At 55.1% G+C, this 25,871-nt stretch overlaps 2 protein-coding genes across 2 annotated transcripts in view; both read right to left on the minus strand.

Annotated features, from left to right (window-relative positions):
- Nucleotides 1–20,681, minus strand: part of MPHOSPH6 (M-phase phosphoprotein 6) — a 36,096-nt gene extending 15,415 nt beyond the window's left edge. The window contains exons 1-4 of the mRNA XM_032978923.2: nucleotides 20,452–20,681; nucleotides 18,002–18,114; nucleotides 2,789–2,879; nucleotides 719–837 (exon numbers count right to left, since the gene is read on the minus strand). Of these exons, the coding sequence (XP_032834814.2) occupies nucleotides 719–837; nucleotides 2,789–2,879; nucleotides 18,002–18,114; nucleotides 20,452–20,640 (512 nt within the window). The 5' untranslated portion in view covers nucleotides 20,641–20,681. The remainder of the gene's footprint in view (nucleotides 1–718; nucleotides 838–2,788; nucleotides 2,880–18,001; nucleotides 18,115–20,451) is intronic.
- Nucleotides 20,682–24,037: 3,356 nt separating this feature from the next.
- The window catches only part of LOC116957033 (pre-mRNA-splicing factor ATP-dependent RNA helicase PRP16), an 83,335-nt gene continuing 81,501 nt past the window's right edge, over nucleotides 24,038–25,871 (minus strand). The window contains 1 exon segment of the mRNA XM_076055046.1: nucleotides 24,038–25,036. Coding sequence (XP_075911161.1) covers nucleotides 24,824–25,036 — 213 coding nt within the window. The 3' untranslated portion in view covers nucleotides 24,038–24,823.

Here is a 25,871-nt window from a genome sequence, read left to right on the forward strand (position 1 = left end):
GTGTGTGTGTGTGACGAGGTGTGTCTGTGTGTGACGAGGTGTGTCTCTGTGTGTGTGTGTGTGACGAGGTGTGTCTGTGTGTGTGTGACGAGGTGTGTGTCAGTCAGTCGACCCGTGGCACCTGGGTCTGCCCCGTGACCTCCTGCCAGCGGGCGTTCGACACTTCACGTGGCCTCAGGGTGCACATAGCCTGGCACAAGCGTCGTGGTGACGTCACCGCCACTTAGTGGCGAATGGCGGTTGTTGTTGTTGTTGTCTGTGTGTGTTAGTGTGTGTATGTGTGTGTGTGTCTGTGTGTGTGTGTGTCTGTGTGTGTGTCTGTGTGTGTGTCTGTGTGTGTGTGACGAGGTGTCTGTGTGTGTGTCTGTGTGTGTGTGTCTGTGTGTGTGACGAGGTGTCTGTGTGTGTCTGTGTGTGTGTCTGTGTGTGTGTCTGTGTGTGTGTCTGTGTGTGTGTCTGTGTGTGTGTCTGTGTGTGTGTGTGACGAGGTGTGTGTCTGTGTGTGTGACGAGGTGTGTGTCTGTGTGTGTGTGTGACGAGGTGTGTGTCTGTGTGTGTGTCTGTGTGTGTGACGAGGTGTCTGTGTGTGTGTCTGTGTGTGTGTCTGTGTGTGTGTCTGTGTGTGTGTCTGTGTGTGTGTCTGTGTGTGTGTCTGTGTGTGTGTCTGTGTGTGTGTCTGTGTGTGTCTGTGTGTGTCTGTGTGTGACGAGGTGCTCACCTGCGCGCCATCTCCTCGTCGCTCACGTCCTTGCCCTCGTCGCCCCCCCTCCGCTCCCCCCCCCACTCCCCCCCCTGCCCCCCCCCTCTCCTGCTCAGCTCCAGCAGCGAGCACAGCTTCTGCGCGCGGACACAGGCACAGACGCAGGCGCCCCAGGTAGCTCACACAGCCTGCGCGGGTGGCGGTAGGGGGGCAAGTGCTGCTGTTGGTAGCAGAGGGGTATGGCTATGAGATGTTGACTACCTCGCCTGGTACGCAGGAGGTCGTGGGTTCGATCCCAGACCCTGACACCACGGTGGCTATGAGATGTTGACTACCTCGCTTGGTACACAGGAGGTCGTGGGTTCGATCCCACACCCTGACATCACGGTGGCTAGGAGATGTTGACCACCTCGCCTGGTACGCAGGAGGTTGTGGGTTCGATCCCAGACCCTGACACCACAGTGGCTAGATGTTGACTACCTCGCCTGGTACGCAGGAGGTCGTGGGTTCGATCCCAGACCCTGACACAACAGTGGCTATGAGATGTTGACCACCTCGCCTGGTACGCAGGAGGTCGTGGGTTCGATCCCACACCCTGACACCACGGTGGCTAGGAGATGTTGACTACCTCGCCTGGTACGCAGGAGGTCGTGGGTTCGATCCCACACCCTGACATCACGGTGGCTAGGAGATGTTGACTACCTCGCCTGGTACGCAGGAGGTCGTGGGTTCGATCCCACATCCTGACACCACGGTGGCTAGGAGATGTTGACTACCTCGCCTGGTACGCGAGAGCCAGAGAGACAGGGAGAGAGACAGAGAGACAGGGAGAGAGACAGAGAGACGAGAAGAGAGACAGGGAGAGAGACAGGGAGAGAGACAGAGAGACAGGGAGAGAGACAGAGAGACAGGGAGAGAGACAGAGAGACAGGGAGAGAGACAGGGAGAGAGACAGAGAGACAGGGAAACAGGGAGAGAGACAGAGAGACAGGGAGAGAGACAGAGAGACAGAGAGTGACGCAGGAGGTCGTGGGTTCGATCCCACACCCTGACACAACAGTGGCTATGAGATGTTGACCACCTCGCCTGGTACGCAGGAGGTCGGGGGTTCGACCCCAGACCCTGACACCACGGTGGCTATGAGATGTTGACCACCTCGCCTGGTACGCAGGAGGTCGTGGGTTCGACCCCAGACCCTGACACCACGGTGGCTAGGAGATGTTGACCACCTCGCCTGGTACGCAGGAGGTCGTGGGTTCGATCCTAGACCTTGACAATGATTGTTATGTGGTTGTTGTTATTGTTGTCTGGTTGTTGTAGTTGGATTGTTGTTTGAGGTTGTTGTCTGGTTGTGTTGTTGTTATGGTGTTGTTGAGATTGTTGTGGTGGTTGTTGTTGTGATGTTCCATGGTTGTTGTTTGGCTGGTGTGTTGTTATTGTGGTTGTCTGGTTGTTATTTTTTGGTTGCTAGTCTGGTTGATGTTGTGGTTCTTAATGTGGTTGTTGTGTGGTTGTTGTTGTTCTGTGGTTGTTGTTGTTCTGTGGTTGTTGTTGTGTGGTTGTTGATGTGTTGTTGTTGTGGTGTTGTGTTGTTGTTGTTCTGTGGTTGTTGTGGTGTTGTTCTGTGATTGTTGTTGTGGTGTTGTGTGGTTGTTGTTGTGGTGTTGTTGTGTTGTTCTGTGGTTGTTGTTGTGGTGTTGTTCTGTGGTTGTCGGTGTGTTGTTGTTGTGTGGTTGTTGTTGTTGTGTTGTTGTCTGGTTGTTGTTGTGTGGGTGTTGTTGTGTTGTTGTGGTGTTGTGTTATTGTTGTTCTGTGGTTGTTGTTGTGGTGTTGTTGTGTGGTTGTTGTTGTGGTGTTGTTGTGTGGTTGTTGTTGTGGTCTTGTTGTGTTGTTATTGTTCTGTGGTTGTTGTGTTGTTGTTGTTGTGGTGTTGTGTTGTTGTTGTGGTTGTGTTGTTGTGTTATTGTTGTTCTGTGGTTGTTGTGTGGTTGTTGTTGTGTTGTTGTTCTGTTGTTGTTGTTGTTGTTGCGTTGTTGTGGTGTTGTTGTGTTATTGTTGTTCTGTGGTTGTTGTTGCTGTCGTCCATACCTCCACCTCGGGGTTGAAGCCACGGAACGAGCGACGTCCAAACTCAACTCCCTCGCACACAGCAACACTCGCCTCTTCCACCACCACCACCCTGCAACAACAACAACAACAACATTACCACCACCACCCTGCAACAACAACATTACCACCACGACTCCCTCGCACACAGCAACACTCGCCTCTTCCACCACCACCACCCTGCAACAACATTACCACAACAACAACATTACCACCACCACCCTGCAACAACAACAACATTACCACCACCACCACCACGACTCCCTCGCACACAGCAACACTCGCCTCTTCAACCACCACCACCCTGCAACAACAACCACAACATTACCACCACCACCACCACCACGACTCCCTCGCACACAGCAACACTCGCCTCTTCAACCACCACCACCCTGCAACAACAACAACAACAACCACAACAACATTACCACCACCACCACCACCACCCTGCAACAACAACATTACCACCACGACTCCCTCGCACACAGCAACACTCGCCTCTTCAACCACCACCACCCTGCAACAACAACCACAACAACATTACCACCACCACCCTGCAACAACAACATTACCACCACGACTCCCTCGCACACAGCAACACTCGCCTCTTCAACCACCACCACCCTGCAACAACAACAACATTACCACCACCACCACCACCCTGCAACAACAACATTACCACCACCACCACCACCACGACTCCCTCGCACACAGCAACACTCGCCTCTTCAACCACCACCACCCTGCAACAACAACAACAACATTACCACCACCACCACCACCACGACTCCCTCGCACACAGCAACACTCGCCTCTTCAACCACCACCACCCTGCAACAACAACCACAACAACATTACCACCACCACCACCACCCTGCAACAACAACATTACCACCACGACTCCCTCGCACACAGCAACACTCGCCTCTTCAACCACCACCACCCTGCAACAACAACCACCACAACAACAACATTACCACCACCACCACCACCACGACTCCCTCGCACACAGCAACACTCGCCTCTTCAACCACCACCACCCTGCAACAACAACCACCACAACAACAACATTACCACCACCACCACCACCCTGCAACAACAACATTACCACCACGACTCCCTCGCACACAGCAACACTCGCCTCTTCAACCACCACCACCCTGCAACAACCACAACAACAACATTACCACCACCACCACCACCACGACTCCCTCGCACACAGCAACACTCGCCTCTTCAACCACCACCACCCTGCAACAACAACCACAACAACATTACCACCACCACCACCACGACTCCCTCGCACACAGCAACACTCGCCTCTTCAACCACCACCACCCTGCAACAACAACCACAACAACATTACCACCACCACCACCACCACCCTGCAACAACAACATTACCACCACGACTCCCTCGCACACAGCAACACTCGCCTCTTCCACCACCACCACCCTGCAACAACAACAACAACATTACCACCACCACCCTGCAACAACAACCACAACAACATTACCACCACCACCACAACCACGACTCCCTCGCACACAGCAACACTCGCCTCTTCAACCACCACCACCCTGCAACAACCACAACAACAACATTACCACCACCACCACCACCACGACTCCCTCGCACACAGCAACACTCGCCTCTTCAACCACCACCACCCTGCAACAACAACCACAACAACATTACCACCACCACCACCACGACTCCCTCGCACACAGCAACACTCGCCTCTTCAACCACCACCACCCTGCAACAACAACCACAACAACATTACCACCACCACCACCACCACCCTGCAACAACAACATTACCACCACGACTCCCTCGCACACAGCAACACTCGCCTCTTCCACCACCACCACCCTGCAACAACAACAACAACATTACCACCACCACCCTGCAACAACAACCACAACAACATTACCACCACCACCACAACCACGACTCCCTCGCACACAGCAACACTCGCCTCTTCAACCACCACCACCCTGCAACAACAACCACCACAACAACAACATTACCACCACCACCACCACCACGACTCCCTCGCACACAGCAACACTCGCCTCTTCCACCACCACCACCCTGCAACAACAACAACAACAACATTACCACCACCACCCTGCAACAACAACATTACCACCACGACTCCCTCGCACACAGCAACACTCGCCTCTTCCACCACCACCACCCTGCAACAACATTACCACAACAACAACATTACCACCACCACCCTGCAACAACAACAACATTACCACCACCACCACCACGACTCCCTCGCACACAGCAACACTCGCCTCTTCAACCACCACCACCCTGCAACAACAACCACAACATTACCACCACCACCACCACCACGACTCCCTCGCACACAGCAACACTCGCCTCTTCAACCACCACCACCCTGCAACAACAACAACAACAACCACAACAACATTACCACCACCACCACCACCACCCTGCAACAACAACATTACCACCACGACTCCCTCGCACACAGCAACACTCGCCTCTTCAACCACCACCACCCTGCAACAACAACCACAACAACATTACCACCACCACCCTGCAACAACAACATTACCACCACGACTCCCTCGCACACAGCAACACTCGCCTCTTCAACCACCACCACCCTGCAACAACAACAACATTACCACCACCACCACCACCCTGCAACAACAACATTACCACCACCACCACCACCACGACTCCCTCGCACACAGCAACACTCGCCTCTTCAACCACCACCACCCTGCAACAACAACAACAACATTACCACCACCACCACCACCACGACTCCCTCGCACACAGCAACACTCGCCTCTTCAACCACCACCACCCTGCAACAACAACCACAACAACATTACCACCACCACCACCACCCTGCAACAACAACATTACCACCACGACTCCCTCGCACACAGCAACACTCGCCTCTTCAACCACCACCACCCTGCAACAACAACCACCACAACAACAACATTACCACCACCACCACCACCACGACTCCCTCGCACACAGCAACACTCGCCTCTTCAACCACCACCACCCTGCAACAACAACCACCACAACAACAACATTACCACCACCACCACCACCCTGCAACAACAACATTACCACCACGACTCCCTCGCACACAGCAACACTCGCCTCTTCAACCACCACCACCCTGCAACAACCACAACAACAACATTACCACCACCACCACCACCACGACTCCCTCGCACACAGCAACACTCGCCTCTTCAACCACCACCACCCTGCAACAACAACCACAACAACATTACCACCACCACCACCACGACTCCCTCGCACACAGCAACACTCGCCTCTTCAACCACCACCACCCTGCAACAACAACCACAACAACATTACCACCACCACCACCACCACCCTGCAACAACAACATTACCACCACGACTCCCTCGCACACAGCAACACTCGCCTCTTCCACCACCACCACCCTGCAACAACAACAACAACATTACCACCACCACCCTGCAACAACAACCACAACAACATTACCACCACCACCACAACCACGACTCCCTCGCACACAGCAACACTCGCCTCTTCAACCACCACCACCCTGCAACAACAACCACCACAACAACAACATTACCACCACCACCACCACCACGACTCCCTCGCACACAGCAACACTCGCCTCTTCCACCACCACCACCCTGCAACAACAACCACCACAACAACAACATTACCACCACCACCACCACCACCCTGCAACAACAACATTACCACCACGACTCCCTCGCACACAGCAACACTCGCCTCTTCAACCACCACCACCCTGCAACAACAACAACATTACCACCACCACCACCACCACCCTGCAACAACAACAACATTACCACCACCACCACCACCACCACCCTGCAACAACATTACCACCACCACAACATTACCACCACCACAACAACATTACCACCACCACCACAACAACATTACCACCACCACCACAACAACATTACCACCACCACCACCACAACTCCCTCGCACACAGCAACACTCGCCTCTTCCACCACCACCACCCTGCAACAACAACGACCACCACCACAACAACATTACCACCACGACTCCCTCGACACAGCAACACTCACTTCTTCCACCACCACCACCCTGCAACAACAACAACCACAACAACATTACCACCACCACCACGACTCTCTCGCACACAGCAACTATCGCCTCCTCCACCGCCACCACCACCACCCTGCAACAACAACAACATTACCACCACCACCCTGCAACAACCACAACAACATTACCACCACCACCCTGCAACAACCACAACAACATTACCACCACCACCCTGCAACAACCACAACAACATTACCACCACCACCATGTCTCCCTCGCACACAGCCACACTCGCCTCCGCCACCACCACCAGCACCGCCACAACAACTACCACTACCACATTCCCACCACAACAAGATTAAACCACCACACAAACCACCACCAACACCACCACATGACCCTGTAGGCCATCACAACGGCCTCCCCTCCACCACGACCCTGCACCACCACAACAGCCACCACCACCACAACAACCACCACCACTATCCTGCACCACCACCCGCAAGACTACAACGATAACCACCACAGCCAGCACAAACACATTTTTACCAAAGCCGCGTTAATAATTATCTGAGACACACTCACACACCCAAGCCTCGAACCCAGGTCTCAGTGTCTCTGACACGGCCATCATGAACCCCTCTGAGAGAGAGAGACACCCAGACCCAGGGCTTGAACCCAGGCTCTCAGTGTCTCTGACACGGCCATCGTGAACCCCCTGAGAGAGAGACACCCAGACCCAGGGCTTGAACCCAGGTCTCAGTGTCTCTGACACGGCCATCATGAACCCCTCTGAGAGAGAGAGACACCAAGACCCAGGGCTTGAACCCAGACTCTCAGTGTCTCTGACACGGCCATCGTGAACCCCCTGAGAGAGAGAGACACCCAGACCCAGGGCTTGAACCCAGACTCTCAGTGTCTCTGACACGGCCATTGTGAACCCCCTGAGAGAGAGACACCAAGACCCAGGGCTTGAACCCAGGGTCTCAGTATCTCTGACACGGCCATCGTGAACCCCCTGAGAGAGAGAGAGAGACACCCAGACACAGGGCTTGAACCCAGGCTCTCAGTGTCTCTGACACGGCCATTGTGAACCGTCTGAGAGAGACACCCAGACCCAGGGCTTGAACTCAGGCTCGCAGTGTCTCCGACATGGCCATCGTGAACCCCCTGAGAGAGAGAGACACCCAGACCCAGGGCTTGAACCCAGACTCTCAGTGTCTCCGACGTGGCCATCGTGAACTGCCCACCATCCTGAGAGATGGCAGATGACGCGGAGGGCGAGCGAGGGAGCTATTCTTGCGATGCGAGGAATTCAGGGCTCCAGGTGACATCATAGCGGCAGCGGAACAGCAACTCCCCAGGGGGGTGAGCGTGAGGTCAGCGTGAGGAATGCGCCAACAAAAGAGGCCGCAAGCCTGTCTGTGATGTGCCACGGCCAGGTGGCGGTACCGAAACAACGGGCGGTCAAACCGGGTCTTGCGGCTTTTCATCCGGATTGCGGTTGGAGGGAGGGGGCCGTGAAAGCACCACGCCTGGCACAAGCCTGCAACGTCGCCATTACACACACACCCGTACACGCCCACCCACACACACCCACACACACACACCCACACACACACACAACAACCGCCATTCGCCACTAAGTGGCGGTGACGTCACCACGACGCTTGTGCCAGGCCATGTGCACCTTGAGACCACGTGAAGTGTCGAACGCCCGCGGGCAGGAGGTCACGGGGCAGACCCAGGTGCCACGGGTCGACTGACTGAGATGACTGGCTGATGCACCACCTGTGCCCCCTACTGTGCCAACCTGCTGTGCTTTAGCCACCCGGCGCTCCGCTCGTCGTTGTGAGCGTCGCTCCTCCGCCCTCCATTGTTGTTGGAGGGCGACTGCCTCCAACTGCCCAGTAGCGTCCTTCACGAGCCTCCTCCACAGAGGCTGATCTTGACACCGCTGGTACCAGTCATCGGCAAGTCCACTCAGCTCCACGTCCTCCTGTACCACATCACTCCATCTCTTCTCTAGCCCGTGCCACGCCCGTTTAGCCCCCTCGATCCGGCCAAACAAAAGCTGTTTCGGCATGCGGTGGCTGGGCATGCGGGCTACATGACCCAGCAGCCTTGCCTGCCGGAGGAGCTCACCGATGGGACCTTGCCCAGATCTTTCAAGGATTTTTGAGCTCCTCACACAATCCAGCCTGGTTGAACCCAGGATGGATCGTAGGCAGGCCAGCCTAAATGTTTCTAACCGGCGAAGATGTTCCATTATGGGGGTCCACGTTTCGCAAGCGTAGAGAAAGGAGGGAATGACCGTGGCCGAGAAGACCTGAAGCTTAGTGCGGAGCTACAGACCAGGTAGCTTCCACACAGCGTTATGCAACCAATGAAAAGATATTGCCGGTCGACTGATTCGGAGACCTCTGCTGTTAAACTGGAGCCGGTCATAAGCACACTGTCCAGGTGTGGGAAACTCTCCACTCTCTCCACAACTGCCCCATCACCGATTGGGAGATGTGGGGGTGGAGTGTCCGATGGTACAAAATACCCCCAGGCAGGTGCTTAGTTTTGGTGGGGCTGATGGTAAGGCCCCATCTCTTAGTGGCACGCTCCAGTCTCAGCAGCAGCGTCTCCAACTCCTCCTCTGAATGAGCAGCTATTACCAAATCATCGGCATACATAACGTGGTTGAGCAATAGGGAGCCATCCCTTGACCGCACCCGGGCATCGATCAGCCTCCCATTATATCTGTACCATATGGAGGTTCCCCCGGTATAGCTATTGAAGGCTTCACGAACTATGTGGTCAAAATAGATGTTAAGTAATGTGGGAGCCAGAGGACATCCCTGTCGTACCCCAAGGTGTACAGGGAATGGCTCTGACTCCCGGCCACGTAGTTTTACCCGGGCCCGCTCACCATCATGAAAGTCCTTAATGATCGTGAGCAGAGGGTAAGGTACTCCAAAAGCACGAAGAACAACCCAGAGCCCAGGCCTACCGATGGTATCATAGGCCTTCACCAGGTCAATAAAGCAGAGATGTAGGTCTTGCTGGAATTCCCTACACCTCTGCTGTAGCAGACAGACAAAAAATATGGCATCTGTGCAGGACCGCCCTTTCATGAAACCGCATGAAATCGCCTGGCAAGGCGATGTTGAATAATCCTTGCCAGGACCTTTCCCGGCACACTGAGGAGTGAGATGCCCCTGTAGTTGTTACAGTCTGTGCGGTCCCCCTTCTTAAAAAGGGGGACCACCAGGGCATCCTTCCAATCCTGAGGAACCCGTCCAGTGGTCCAGACCGTTGTTATGATGTCATATAGGGCAGTCTGTGCACAAACACCACCCTCCCTCAGCATTTCGCTTGGGAGATCATCTCTGCCCGCGCTGCCTTTCCTTGTCTCAGACTCCGGATCGCCTTCAGTACTTCCTCAACAGATGGCACCTCAGCCAGCCACTCACAGGGGGTGACTTCTTCCAATATTTGAGGCACCACAGCCTCAGGAGGGTCATCCTCACTTTGTGGCACGATGTTTTCCTGGCTGAGGGATTTTCCCTCGCCCAGGACCTCACAGAAATGCTCAGCAAATCTGTAAACCTGTTCCTGGGGGTCGAAGATTGGATCACCATTTTTTCCCCTAATGATGGTAATAGGTGTGGCGCTGCAGGTTACTTTATTGATGGAATGAAATAGAGATTTGTGATCGCGGGCTACTGAGGCAGACTCCATCTCCTCAGCAACCCGCGACCACCACCCATCCTTGCAGCGCCTCACGGCTCTCCGAACCTTCGAGCGAAGGCTGCGGTAAGCCTCCTCATTCTCTGACGTGGGATTCTGTAGCCGATAAGTGGGCCTGACGCTTTTTCTCAACCATCCTGAACACCTCCTCTGTCAGCCAGGGTCTCTGGGGAGGTCTGGACCGCGTACCCAAAGCAGCCATTGCAGCTGCATGAGTCACAGTCCTAAACCTCGCCCATTTACCCTCGACATCAGGAGGAGTCGGGGACGATGCCAATCCCAGCCGCAAGCGATGATGAAATTCTCGCTTGCAACTTTCATCAGATAACTGAGACCAGGCCACTTTAGGTTGGAATGGGGTCCTGGGTGTACACCCACCACCGGAGTGGAAGAATGGCAGGCGCATCTTACAGATGACTAGTCGATGGTCAGAGGGCAGATCAGCTCCACGGTAGGTCTTGGTGTCAAGGACATGGGCTCACATCCGCTGGTCCGTCACTATGTAGTCCAGCAGATATTCGTACTTGGACCCGACATGCATCCATGATGTTGTGTGGATGCGCCGATGCCGGAACAGCGTGTTGGTAATTACAAGCCCATGGGCTGCACAAAAATCTAGCACCATCCTACCGTTGTTATTGAGCTGATCTGGCCCATGCCCTCCAATCACTCCAGACCAGGTGCCAGCATCATGAGCAACTCGGGCATTTAAGTCACCCAACAAGATGACTCTATCCCGAGGGGCCACTTTAGCCAGCACCTGTGACAGGAGGTCATAGAAGGCATCTGACTCATCGGCTTTGCCTGCATCCCTGCACGGATGTTCGTCTTCGGTGGGGGCATAAGTAACCACAACCACCACTCCTCGCCTTCGGTTGATGAGAAGGCGAGCCCAAAGTAGCCTGGGGTTTACAGCTTACCACACCTCACCGCCACGCTCCCACGCCCCCTTCATTCCTTTGTTCAAAAGAAGAGCCACACCCTATTGTTTGGCAGTCTGCTGCCCCGAGTAAAGGACTGTCCACCCCTCATGGTGGCAGGAGCCAGAACCGGTCCACCAGACCTCCTGAATGCCACAGAGATCCAGGCGGTACTGGTCCAGCTCCCGACAGAGGAGTGGCAACCTCTCCTCCGCAGTGAGCGTTCGAACATTCCACGTGGCCATCCGTAGTGGCTTTTCGTTGTTTCTGGAGGAGCCCTGAGGGTAGAGATTCAATCTCCTAGCTCCGCCAATTGGGGTTTGGCCAGGAGACGTCATAGACGCCTGTTCCCCCAGGGCCTCTGGCACAAGCTTATTAGTTACATATTTCAGTCGTAGTTTAGTGGTAATTAATTGAAGGTGGAGGGGATACCAGCCCCTCGCACCCGTCCAGAGCCCCCGTTTAGCCACTGTGGTGGACACAGATGCCATGAGGGGAGGAGCCAATCGGAATTGGCCCTCCCCCCACAGCACTGTCCATGACAGAGTTGCCCGTCCGGCACCCATAGACTCACATAGACACCCACAGACATCCAAAGACTCACAGACACCCATAGACTCACATAGACACCCGTAGACCCACCGACAACTGTAGACACAGACACCCACAGACTCACATAGACTCACACAGAGACCCACAGACTCGCATCGAGACCCAAAGACTTACAGACAACTTTAGACTCATAGACACCCACAGACTCATAGACACCCACAGACTCACATAGACACCCATAGACTCACATAGACACCCACAGACTCAGACACCCATAGACTCACACAGACATCCACAGATTCACATAGACAACCATAGACTCACGTAGACACCCATAGACTCATAGACACCCACAGACTCACAGACACCCACAGACTCACATAGACACCAATAGACTCACACACCCATAGACTCACACAGACACCCGTAGACTCACATAGACACCCACAGACTCAGACACCCATAGACTCACATCGACACCCATAGATTCACACAGACACCTATAGACACCTAAAGAATTACACTGAGACCCATAGACTCACATAGAAACCCACAAACTTACAGAAACCCATCAACTTGCCCAGAGCCTAAACAATCTTACATAGATTCCCACAGACTCACATAGACACCCATAGACTCACATAGACACCCACAGACTCAGACACCCATAGACTCACACAGACACCCATAGACTCACATAGACAACCACAGACTCAGACACCCATAGACTCACATAGACAACCATAGACTCACACAGACACCCATAGACTCACATAGACACCCACAGACTCAGACACCCATAGACTCACACAGACACCCACAGACTTAGACACCCATAGACTCACACAGACACCCACAGACTCGCATCGAGACCCATAGACTCACAGACACCTATAGACTCACATAGACACCCATAGACTCACACAGACACCCACAGATTCACATAGACAACCATAGACTCACATAGACACCCATAGACTCATAGACAACAACAACAACAACAACCGCCATTCGCCACTAAGTGGCGGTGACGTCACCACGACGCTTGTGCCAGGCTATGTGCACCCTGAGGCCACGTGAAGTGTCGAACGCCCGCTGGCAGGAGGTCACGGGGCAGACCCAGGTGCCACGGGTCGACTGACTGAGATGACTGGCTGATGCACCACCTGTGCCCCCTACTGTGCCAACCTGCTGTGCTTTAGCCACCCGGCGCTCCGCTCGCTGTTGTGAGCGTCGCTCCTCCGCCCTCCGTTGTTGTTGGAGGGCGACTGCCTCCAACTGCCCAGTAGCATCCTTCACGAGCCTCCTCCACAGAGGCCGATCTTGACACCGCTGGTACCAGTCATCGGCAAGTCCACTCAGCTCCACGTCCTCCTGTACCACATCACTCCATCTCTTCTCTAGCCCGTGCCGCGCCCGCTTAGCCCCCTCAATCCGGCCAAACAAAAGCTGTTTCGGCATGCGGTGGCTGGGCATGCGGGCTACATGACCCAGCCATCGCAGCCTTGCCTGCCGGAGGAGCTCACCGATGGGACCCTGCCCAGATCTTTCAAGGATTTGTGAGCTCCTCACACAATCCAGTCTGGTTAAACCCAGGATGGATCGTAGGCAGGCCAGCCTAAATGTTTCTAACCGGCGAAGATGTTCCATTCGGGGGGTCCACGTTTCGCAAGCATAGAGAAGGGAGGGAATGACCGTGGCCGAGAAGACCTGAAGCTTAGTGCGGAGCGACAGACCAGGTAGCTTCCACACAGCGTTACGCAACCGATGAAAAGATATTGCCGCTCGACTGATTCGGAGTGAGACCTCTGCTGTTAAACTGGAGCCAGTCATAAGCACACTGCCCAGGTATGGGAAACTCTCCACTCTCTCCACAACTGCCCCATCACCGATTGGGAGTTGTGGTGGTGGAGTGTCCGATGGTACAAAATACCCAGGCAGGTGCTTAGTTTTGGTGGGGCTGATGGTAAGGCCCCACCTCTTAGTGGCATGCTCCAGTCTCAGCAGCAGCGTCTCCAACTCCTCCTCTGACTGAGCAGCTATTACCAAGTCATCAGCATACATAACGTGGTTGAGCAATAGGGAGCCATCCCTTGACCGCACCCGGGCATCGATTAGCCTCCCATTATATCTGTACCATATGGAGATTCCCCCGGTACAGCTATTGAAGGCTTCACGAACTACGTGGTCAAAATAGATGTTAAATAATGTGGGAGCCAAAGGACATCCCTGTCGCACCCCAAGGTGTACAGGGAATGGCTCTGACTCCCGGCCACGTAGTTTTACCCGGGCCCGCTCACCATCATGAAGGTCCTTAATGATCGTGAGCAGAGGGTCAGGTACTCCAAAAGCACGAAGAACGACCCAGAGCCCAGGCCTACTGATGGTATCATAGGCCTTGACCAGGTCAATAAAGCAGAGATGTAGGTCTTGTTGGAATTCCCTACACCTCTGCTGTAGCAGACGGACAGAAAATATGGCATCTGTGCAGGACCGCCCTTTCCTGAAACCGCATTGGGGCTCCGCAAGCCTCTCCTCAGCGTGCCTGGCAAGGCGATGCTGAATAATCCTTGCCAGGACCTTTCCCGGCACACTGAGGAGTGAGATGCCCCTGTAGTTGTTACAGTCTGTGCGGTCCCCCTTCTTAAAAAGGGGGACCACCAGGGCATCCTTCCAATCCTGCGGAACCCGTCCAGTGGTCCAGACTGTTGTTATGATGTCATATAGGGCAGTCTGTGCACAAACCCCACCCTCCCTCAGCATTTCGCTTGGGAGATCATCTCTGCCCGCTGCCTTTCCTGGTCTCAGACTCCGGATCGCCTTCAATACTTCCTCAGCAGATGGCACCTCAGCCAGCCACTCACAGGGGGTGACTTCATCCAATATTTGAGGCACCGCAGCCTCAGCAGGGTCATCCTCACTTTGTGCCGCGATGTTTTCCTGGCTGAGGGATTTTCCCTCCCCCAGGACCTCACAGAAATGCTCAGCAAATCTGCGAACCTGTTCCTGGGGGTCAGAAATTGGATCACCGTTTTTTCCCCTAATGATGGTAATAGGTGTGGCGCTGCAGGTTACTTTTTTGATGGAGTTAAATAGAGATTTGTGATCACGGGTCACTGAGGCAGACTCCATCTCCTCAGCAACCCGCGACCACCACCCATCCTTGCAGCGCCTCACGGCTCTCCGAACCTCCGAGCGAAGGCTGCGGTAAGCCTCCTCATTCTCTGACGTGGGATTCTGTAGCCGATGACAGTGGGCCTGTCGCTTTTTCTCAACCATCGTGAACAACTCCTCTGTCATCCAGGGTGTCTGGGGAGGTCTGGACCGCGTACCCAAAGCAGCCATTGCAGCTGCATGAGTCACAGTCCTAAACCTCGCCCATTTACCCTCGACATCAGGAGGAGTCGGGGACGATGCCAATCCCAGCCGCAAGCGATGATGAAATTCTCGCTTGCAACTTTCATCAGATAACTGAGACCAGGCCACTTTAGGTTGGAATGGGGTCCTGGGTGTACACCAACCACCGGAGTGGAAGAATGGCAGGCGCATCTTACAGATGACTAGTCGATGGTCAGAGGGCAGATCAGCTCCACGGTAGGTCCTGGTGTCAAGGACATGGGCTCGCATTCGCTGGTCCGTCACTATGTAGTCCAGCAGATGTTCTTGCTTGGACCCGGCATGCATCCATGATGTTGTGTGGATGCGCCGATGCCGGAACAGCGTGTTGGTAATTACAAGCCCATGGGCTGCACAAAAATCTAGCAGCCTCCTACCGTTGTTATTGAGCTGATCTGGCCCATGCCCTCCAATCACTCCAGACCAGGTGCCAGTATCATGACCAACTCGGGCATTGAAGTCACCCAACATGATGACTCTATCCCGAGGGGCCACTTTAGCCAGCACCTGTGACAGGAGGTCATAGAAGGCATCTGACTCATCGGCTTTGCCTGCATCCCTCCACGGATGTTCATCTTCGGTGGGGGCATAAGTAACCACGACCACCATTCCTCGCCTCCGGTTGATGGGAAGGCGAGCCCAAAGTAGCCTGGGGCTTACAGCTTCCCACACCTCACCGCCACGCTCCCACGCCCCCTTCATTCTTTTGTTCAAAAGAAGACCCACACCCTGTTGTTTGGCAGTCTGCTGCCCCGAGTAGAGGACTGTCCACCCCTCATGGTGGCAGGAGCCAGAGCCGGTCCACCGGACCTCCTGAATGCCGCATAGATCCAGGCGGTACCGGTCCAGCTCCCGACAGAGGAGTGGCAGCCTCTCCTCTGCAGTGAGCGTTCGAACATTCCACGTGGCCAACCGTAGTGGCTTTTCGTTGTTTCTGGAGTAGCCCCGAGGGTAGGTATTCAATCTCCTGGCTCCGCCAATTGGGGTTTGGCCAGGAGACGTCATAGACGCCTGGCCCCCCGGGGCCTCCGGCACAAGCTTAGTTGTTACATATTTCATTCGTAGTTTCGTGGTAATTAATTGAAGGTGGAGGGGTTACCAGCCCCTCGCACCCGTCCAGAGCCCCCGTTTAGCCCCTGTGGTGGACACATATGCCATGAGGGGAGGAGCCAATCAAAATTGGATCTCCCCCCACAGCGCTGTCCACGACAGAGTTGCCCGTCCGGCACCGCGAGGAGGTAGGGGGTTGTTTTGCCGGACCCACAGACTCACAGACACCCACACTCACATAGATACCCAGAAGACTCACACGACAACCCATCGACTCACCCAGAGCCTAAACAATCTTACATAGATTCCCACAGACTCACATAGAAACCCATAGACTCGAGACACCCATAGACTCACATAGACACCCATAGACTCACATAGACACCCACAGACTCAGACACCCATAGACTCACACAGACACCCAAAGAGTTGCATTGATGGTTGTGGCAATGGCATTGATGGTAACGATGCTAGTGATGATGGTAATGTTGATGATGATGTTGGCGATGATGCTGGTGATGATGTTGGCGATGATGATGTTGATGATGGTAATGATGCTGGCGATGGTGATGTTGATGATGATCTTGGCGATGATGTTGGTGATGTTGATGTTGGTCATGATGTTGGCGATGTTGGGCGATGCTGGGCGATGCTGATGATGGCGATGATGATATTGGCGATGATGCTGGTGATGTTGATGATGGAAATGATGCTGCGATGGTGATGTTGATGTTGGTGATGATCTTGGCGATGATGTTGGTGATGATGTTGGCGATGCTGGCGATGTTGGCGATGTTGATGATGGTGGCGATGATGCTGATGATGCTGGTGATGCTGATGATGGTGATGATGTTGATGCTGAAGATGCTGGCGATGATGATGATGATGACGGCGATGATGATGATGTTGGCGATAATGCTGGCGATGATGATGTTGGCGATGATGCTGGTGATGATGCTGATGATGATGGCGATGATGATGATGTTGGTGATGGCGATGACGATGCTGGCGACGATGCTGACGATGCTGTTCGCGATGACGCTGGTGATGTTGGCGATAATGTAAGTGGTGCTGATGAAGTTAGGCGATGATGTTGCTGGTGATAATGATGTTTGTGAATATGGTAATGACGCTGGCAATGATGCTGATGTTGACAATGTTAGTGATGATGATGGCGTTGTTGATGATGCTGGTGATGGTGATGTTGTTGGTGATACTGGCGATAATGTTGGCAATGACGGCGATGATGCTGATGATAGTGATGATGATGGTGGCGATGGTGATGTTGGCGATGATGATTGTGGCGATTATGCTGGTGATAATGATGGCGACGGCGATGTTGGCGATGATGCTGGTGATGATGCCGACGATGATGATGATGATGCCGACGATGGTGGTGGCGGTGATGTCGATGATGGCGTCTCACTCGGCTCTCTGCAGGTCCGGTAGGTCCAAGTACCAGTGCTCGTCCGTCATCAGCCTCTGCTCCTCCTCATCCAACCTCTTCCTCTCCTCCTCGTCCAGACCTCGTTGCATGAACTGAGACAAAGACAAAGAAGGGTCAACCCCCCACCCCCTCTAGTATAGCCTTCAGCAGGATGTTGGGGCAAGTGCGTCTAGTGCTAGATGTTAACTCCCTCGCGGGGTACGCAGGAGGTCATGGGTTCGACACCAACCCTGACGACACCTTTTGCTGTATATTTGGAGTCTGTGTGTGCGTCTCTCTCTCTCTCTCATCAACACCACGGTTGCTAGGAGATGTTAGCTACCTCGCCTGGTATTCAGGAGGTCGTGGGTTAAATCTCGACACCTCCTGTATATTCGGAGACTGCTGTGCCAGGCTAGGTGCAGGAGGTCACTGGACAGCTTCAGCAGGTGCCATGGGTTGACTGCTGTGCCAGGCTATGTGCAGGAGGAGGTCACGGGACAGACCCAGCAGGTGCCATTGGTTTACTGGGATGGCTGGCAGATGCACCACCACTGTCCACACACCACACAGATAAAGATCCCCCGTGTAGCCTTGACAGACTATAGGGGCAAGTGCTGTTAGCGAGCAGCACCTATGACGGCTACTGGCACTGTGGCACACGAGGGGGTGGGTGGCCAGCACCACACACACACACTCGCACGCTCACACACACATTCGCACACACTCACACGCATACATACACTCACATACATACATACACTCAAATACATACATGCGCTCACATACATACACTCACATACATACATGCATACACTCACATACAACAACAACCGCCATTCGCCACTAAGTGGCGGTGACGTCACCACGACGCTTGTGCCAGGCCATGTGCACCTTGAGGCCACGTGAAGTGTCGAACGCCCGCTGGCAGGAGGTCACGGGGCAGACCCAGGTGCCACGGGTCGACTGACTGAGATGACTGGCTGATGCACCACCTGTGCCCCCTACTGTGCCAACCTGCTGTGCTTTAGCCACCCGGCGCTCCGCTCGTTGTGAGCGTCGCTCTTCCGCCCTCTGTTGTTGTTGGAGGGCGACTACCTCCAACTACCCAGTAGCATCCTTCACGAGCCTCCTCCACAGAGGCCGATCTTGACACCGCTGGTACCGGTCATCGGCAAGTCCACTCAGCTCCACGTCCTCCTGTACCACATCACTCCATCTCTTCTCTAGCCCGTGCCGCGCCCGTTTAGCCCCCTCAATCCGGCCGAACAAAAGCTGTTTCGGCATGCGGTGGCTGGGCATGCGGGCTACATGACCCAGCCATCGCAGCCTAGCCCACCGGAGGAGCTCACCGATGGGACCTTGCCCAGATCTTTCAAGGATTTGTGAGCTCCTCACACAATCCAGCCTGGTTAAACCCAGGATAGATCGTAGGCAGGCCAGCCTAAATGCTTCTAACCGGCGAAGATGTTCCATTAGGGGGGGTCCACGTTTCGCAAGCGTAGAGAAGGGAGGGAATGACCGTGGCCGAGAAGACCTGAAGCTTAGTGCGGAGCGACAGACCAGGCAGCTTCAACACAGCGTTACGCAACCGATGAAAAGATATTGCCGCTCGACTGATTCGGAGTGAGACCTCTGCTGTTAAACTGGAGCCGGTCATAAGCACACTGCATACATACATACACTCACATACATACACACTCACATACACTCACGATGGTGTAGCGGTTAGCGCTACGCTGCGCTATGAACCTGGCGACCCGGGTTCGATTCCCGCTCACGGCTTAACACCACCAGTGACGATTATCTGAACCGGTCCCGGGCCTCCCCTAGGTCGACTCAGCCTCAAATGAGTACCTGGTGCGGTGTTGTAGTAAACATCGCCACTGGGGAGACAAAGGCGGTCGGGCGTGGTGCTGGCCACCCACCCCCTCGTGTACCGTTACCGGCTTTAATAGGTGCTGCTCGCTAACAGCACTTGCCCCTACAAGTCTGTTAAGGCTACACGGGGGAATCTTTTAACACACTCACACACACAGACAAAGATCCCCCGTGTAGCCTGTAACAGACTGCTGGGGCAAGTGTTCTTAGCGAGCAGCTGCACGAGGGTGGAACAGCAACCACCACGCCCGGCCGCCTTTGTCTTCCCCGTTTAACACCACCACCACCACCACCACACAACCGCTGCCGCAGCAGCAGCTAACGCATTTGAGGCTGAGTCGACCTAAGGGGAGGCCCGGCATTTCACGCACGCACAGCAAGCGCGCACACACGCACACTAAAAAAAACCCCCGAGACCCACCCCTCACCCCACTCCTCCACCACCGTGCCGCATGAATCGCACCCTCCCCGGTAAGGCTATCCAGGCAAGGCGGGGGGGAGCGTGAGGCGCGAGCTAGGCCGCAACGTGGAGCGCGTGGCGTCCCTCTCTCCGCAGGCATTGCCCAAACCTTCATGCGCAGCAGGTTCTTGGAGAGCTTCATCTTGTGCGAGCTGTCCCTGGCCATGGCCGAAACGTCGGCCAACCCCCCCCAAAATAAAATAAAAACAAAGTTCCCGATCGCCCTCAGCAGGGGGATCACGAACCACACGGGATGGGGTTGAGTTGGGCAGGCAGGCAGGAGCCCGCGTGTCGTCATCGGCAAAGGGTTGGTGACATGACGTCATTGCATCGCGGGAGGATATGAGCGCGCGGGACGACAGGGTGGTGACCTGACGTCATTACGCCGCCAGAGGGGGGGGGAACCCGCGTGACGCAATCGGCAAATGGCGTGGCGACATGACGTCATCGCGCCGCGTTGGGAGGGAACGATGACGTTGGGAGTTTACCTGCAAACGAGTCCAACCCCCCCCCCCGCAACTTCGTGACGTCTCGAGGCAACAACACAATTGCGTCACGCCCGGGGGAGGTAGAAGAGGGGGGTCGTGGTTACGTCAAAACGCACGCCATGTGAGAAAAACGCGGTGTGACGTCAAACCGCGAAAACTGCAGCCATCATATCGTCGTCGGGTGCGCGTGTGACAGGTGTCGCTGTGACGTCATCACGGAGGTCCCAGCAGGTGCATGGGTTGACTGCCGTGCGAGGCTACGTGCAGGAGGAGGTCGCGGGACAGACCCAGCAGGTGCCGTGGGTTGACTGCTGTGCCAGGCTAGGTGCAGGAGGATGAAGTCACGGGACAGATCCAGCAGGTGCCATGGGTTGACTGCTGTGCCAGGCTAGGTGCAGGTCACGGGACAGGCCCAGCAGGTGCCATGGGTTGACTGCTGTGCCAGGCTAGCGTCCTTCACGAGCCTCCTCCACAGAGGCCGATCTTGACACCGCTGGTACCAGTCATCGGCAAGTCCACTTAGCTCCACGTCCTCATGTACCACATCACTCCATCTCTTCTCTAGCCCGTGCCGCGCCCGTTTAGCCCCCTCAACCCGGCCGAACAAAAGCTGTTTCGGCATGCGGTGGCTGGGCATGCGGGCTACATGACCCAGCCAAACGCAGCCTTGCCTGCTGGAGGAGCTCACCGATGGGACTTTGTCCACATCTTTCAAGGATTTGTGAGCTCCTCAAAATCCAGCCTGGCTAAATCCAGGATGGAACGTTGGCAAGCCAACCTAAATGACCGTGGCCGAGAAGACCTGAAACTTCGTGCGGAGTGATAGACCAGGTAGTTTCCACACAGCGCTATGCAACCGATGAAAAGATAATGCCGCTCGACTGATTCGGAGTGAGACCTCTGCTGCTAAACTGGAGCCGGTCATGAGTACACTGCCCAGGTATGGGGAACTCTCCACTCTCTCCACAACTGCCCTATCACCGATTGGGAGTTGTGGGGGTGGAGTGTCCGATGGTACAAAATACCCAGGCAGGTGCTTAGTTTTGGTGGGGCTGATGGTAAGGCCCCACCTCTTAGTGGCAAGCTCCAGGTTCAGCAGCAGCACCTCCAACTCTTCCTCTGAGTTAGCAGCAATTACCAGATCATCAGCATACATAACCTGGTTGAACAATAGGGAGCCATCCCTTGACCTCACCCGGGCATCGATCAGCCTCCCATTATATCTGTACCAAACGGAAATTCCTCCGGTACAGCTATTGAAGGCTTCACAAACTACATGGTCAAAATAGATGTTAAATAATGTGGGAGCCAGAGGACATCCCTGTCGCACCCCCAAGGTGTACAGGGAATGGCTCCGACTCCCAGCCACGTAGTTTTACCCGGGCCTGCTCACCATCATTAAGGTCCTTAATGATCGTGAGCAGCGGGTCAGGGACTCCAAAGCAACGAAGAACAACCCAGAGGCCAGGCCTACTGATGGTATCATAGGCCTTGACCAGGTCAATAAAGCAGAGATGTAGGTCTTGTTGGAATTCCCTACACCTTTGCTGTAGCAGACGGACAGAAAATATGGCATCTGTGCAGGACCGCCCTTTCCTGAAACCGCATTGGGGCTCCGCAAGCCTCTCAGCGTGCCTGGCAAGGCGATGCTGAATAATCCTTGCCAGGACCTTTCCCGGCACACTGAGGAGTGAGATGCCCCTGTAGTTGTTACAGTCTGTGCGGTCCCCCTTCTTAAAAAGGGGGACCACCAGGGCATCCTTCCAATCCTGCGGAACCCGTCCAGTGGTCCAGACTGTTGTTATGATGTCATATATGGCAGTCTGTGCACAAACGCCACCCTCCCTCAGCATTTCGCTTGGGAGATCATCTCTGCCCGGTGCCTTTCCTCGTCTCAGACTCTGGGTCGCCTTCAGTACTTCCTCAACAGATGGCACCTCAGCCAGCCACTCACAGGGGGTGACTTCCTTCTCCAATATTTGAGGCATCGCAGCCTCAGCAGGGTCATCCCCACTTTGTCCCATGTTTTTCCAGGCTGAGGGATTTCTACTCCCCAAGGACCTCACAGAAATGTTCAGCAAATCTGCAAACCTGTTTCTGGGGGTCAGAGATTGGATCACCGATCTTTCCCCTAATGATGGTAATAGGTGTGGCGCTGCAGGTTACTTTTTTGATGGAGTTAAATAGAGATCTGTGATCGCGGGCCACTGTGTGAGTGAGTGTATGAGTGTGTGGTGTGGGTGTGGTGTGAGTGTGTGTGTGGTGTGAGTGTGTGGTGTGTGTGGTGTGAGTGTGTGGTGTGTGTGGCGTGGTGAGTGTGTGGGTGTGAGTGTGTGGGTGTGGTGTGAGTGTGTGGGTGTGGTGTGAGTGTGTGGTGTGTGTGGCGTGAGAGTGTGAGTGTAGTGTGAGTGTGGTGAGTGGATGTGGTGTGAGTGTGTGGTTTGTGTGGTGTGTGTGTTGTGGGTGTGGTGTGTGTGGGTGTGTGTGTGGTGTGTGTGGTGTGAGTGTGTGGGTGTGTGTGTGGTGTGAGTGTGGGTGTGAGTGTGTGGTGTGTGTGGTGTGAGTGTGTGTGGCGTGGTGAGTGTGTGGGTGTGAGTGTGTGGGTGTGGGTGTGGTGTGAGTGTGTGGTTTGTGTGGTGTGAGTGTGTGGTGTGGGTGTGGTGTGTGTGTGTGGAGTGGGGGTGGTGTGTGTGGTGTGAGTGTGTGGGTGTGGTGTGTGTGGTGTGAGTGTGTGGTGTGTGTGTGGTGTGAGTGTGTGGGTGTGTGTGTGGTGTGAGTGTGTGGGTGTGAGTGTGTGGTGTGAGTGTGTGGTGTGTGTGGCGTGGTGAGTGTGAGTGTGTGGTGTGGGTGTGGTGTGAGTCTGTGGTGTGTGTGGTGTGAGGGTGTGAGTGTGATGTGAGGGTGTGGTGTGGGTGTAGTGTGAGTGTGTGGTGTGGTGTGTGTGGGTGTGGTGTGGGTGTGGTGTGAGTGTGTGGTGTGAGTGTGGTATGAGTGTGGTGTGATGTGTGTGGCGTGGTGAGTGTGTGGCGTGGTGAGTGTGTGGCGTGGTGAGTGTGTGGGTGTGGTGTGGGTGTGGTGTGTGTGGGTGTGAGTGTGGTGTGTGTGGTGTGAGTATGTGGTGTGGTGTGACTGTCCTCCTCCACCTCCTCCTCCTCCTCCTCCTCCACCTCCTCCACCTCCTCCACCTCCTCCACCTCACTCGATCGGTTACCAGCAAAGATACCTTTATTTGGAAAAAAAATTCGCATCGCCATCGTTGCCGCAGCCACCATCATCATCACCACCACCATCATCATCGTCACCGCTGTGACCACCACCGTGACCACCACCACCACCACCACGGTGACCGCCACCGCCACCACGGTGACCACCACCATCACCACCGCGGTGACCACCACCACCACCGCCACCACGACGGTGATTGTGCGCTGGGTGGGAGCGACAGGGCAAGGCCGGGGGAGCGTGGCCATCGGGCGCAGGCTGGCCAAGTGATGGTGGTGGTGATGGTGGCGATAGTGGTGGCGATGGTGGTGGCGATGGTGGTGGCGATGGTGGTGGTCGTGATGGTCGTGGCGGTCGTGGCGATGGTGCCGATAGTGGTGATGGTGGTGATGGTGATGATGGCGGCGGTGGTGGCGGCGGTGGTGGTGGTGGTGATGATGGCAGTGGCGATGGTGGTGGTGATGATGGCGGTGGTGGCGGTGATGGTGTTGATGATGATGGCGGTGGCGATGGTGGCGGCGGTGATGATGATGTAGGCGGTGATGGTGGCGGTGGTGGTTGTGGCGGTGATGATGGCGGCGGTGATGATGGCGGCGGTGATGATGGCGGTGATGGCGGCGACGGCAGCGGCGGCGGTGGACAGACACGGAGAGCGGAGACTCCGGCAGCGCGGTAGAGAGACAGAGAGAGAGGGTAGGGGTAGGGTTAGGGGTAGGGGTGTTAGGGCCGGCACCACCACCACCACCACCTCCCCCCTCCCACCCCCTCCGCTCACAGCCCGAAGCGTGCCGGCGTGCGCCTCGGCGTCGAGCCCCCGGCCGGCGTCCCCGGCTGCCGCCGGCCCGGCGTGCAGATGAGAGCCCTGGGGGAGGCCGGGACGGCACGGCGCCCCGTCTCCTGCTGACGGACCTTCAGCTCCTCCTGCGCCTCGACCATCTCCGCCTCCATGGCGGTGAGCTCCTGCTTGGCACGCTTGCGGTTCTCCTGCCAGAGCGGCACAACGTGTTGTGCCGGGCCGGGGAGTGGGGCGGGCCCCCAGGGGAAGGGAGCGGGGGGGGGGGGGGAGTCAGTGGGCGGCCAGGGACGTGGCCGAGGGCGGGGGGGGGGGGGGGGGCGAGCGGGTTACCGCATCCCGACACCGTCATCGTCATCATCTTGTCATCGTCGTCATCATCATCTCCATCTCCATCGTTATCAATATGATCGTCGTCGTCATCGTCATCTCCATCGTTATCAATATGATCGTCGTCGTCATCGTCATCTCCATCGTTATCAATATGATCGTCATCGTCATCATCGTCATCGTCATCTCCATCGTTATCAATATGATCGTCATCGTCATCATCATCATCATCATCTCCATCGTTATCAATATGATCGTCATCATCATCATCATCTTCAATATGATCGTCACTAATTACATCACCACCATCACCATCATCATCACCATCACCATCTTCTTCAATGTGATCGTCACTAATTTCATCACCACCATCGTCCCCACCATCACCAATATGATCGTCACTAATTACATCACCACCATCATCATCATCACCAATATGATCGTCACTAATTACATCACCACCATCATCTTCTTCGATATGAAAGTCACTAATAAGATCACCACCACCATCACCACCATCACCATCATCTTCAAAATGATCGTCACTAATGACATCACCACCATCGTCACCACCATCATCACATTCTTCAATATGATCGTCACTAATTACATCACCACCATCGTCACCACCATCACCAATATTGATCGTCCCTAATAACATCACCAGCATCGTCACCACCATCACCAATATGATCG

The sequence above is a fragment of the Petromyzon marinus genome, chromosome 69 (assembly GCF_048934315.1).
Source record: "Petromyzon marinus isolate PM22_M1 ecotype Great Lakes invasive population chromosome 69, UKy_Petmar_22M1.pri1.0, whole genome shotgun sequence".
Taxonomy (NCBI): domain Eukaryota; kingdom Metazoa; phylum Chordata; class Hyperoartia; order Petromyzontiformes; family Petromyzontidae; genus Petromyzon; species Petromyzon marinus.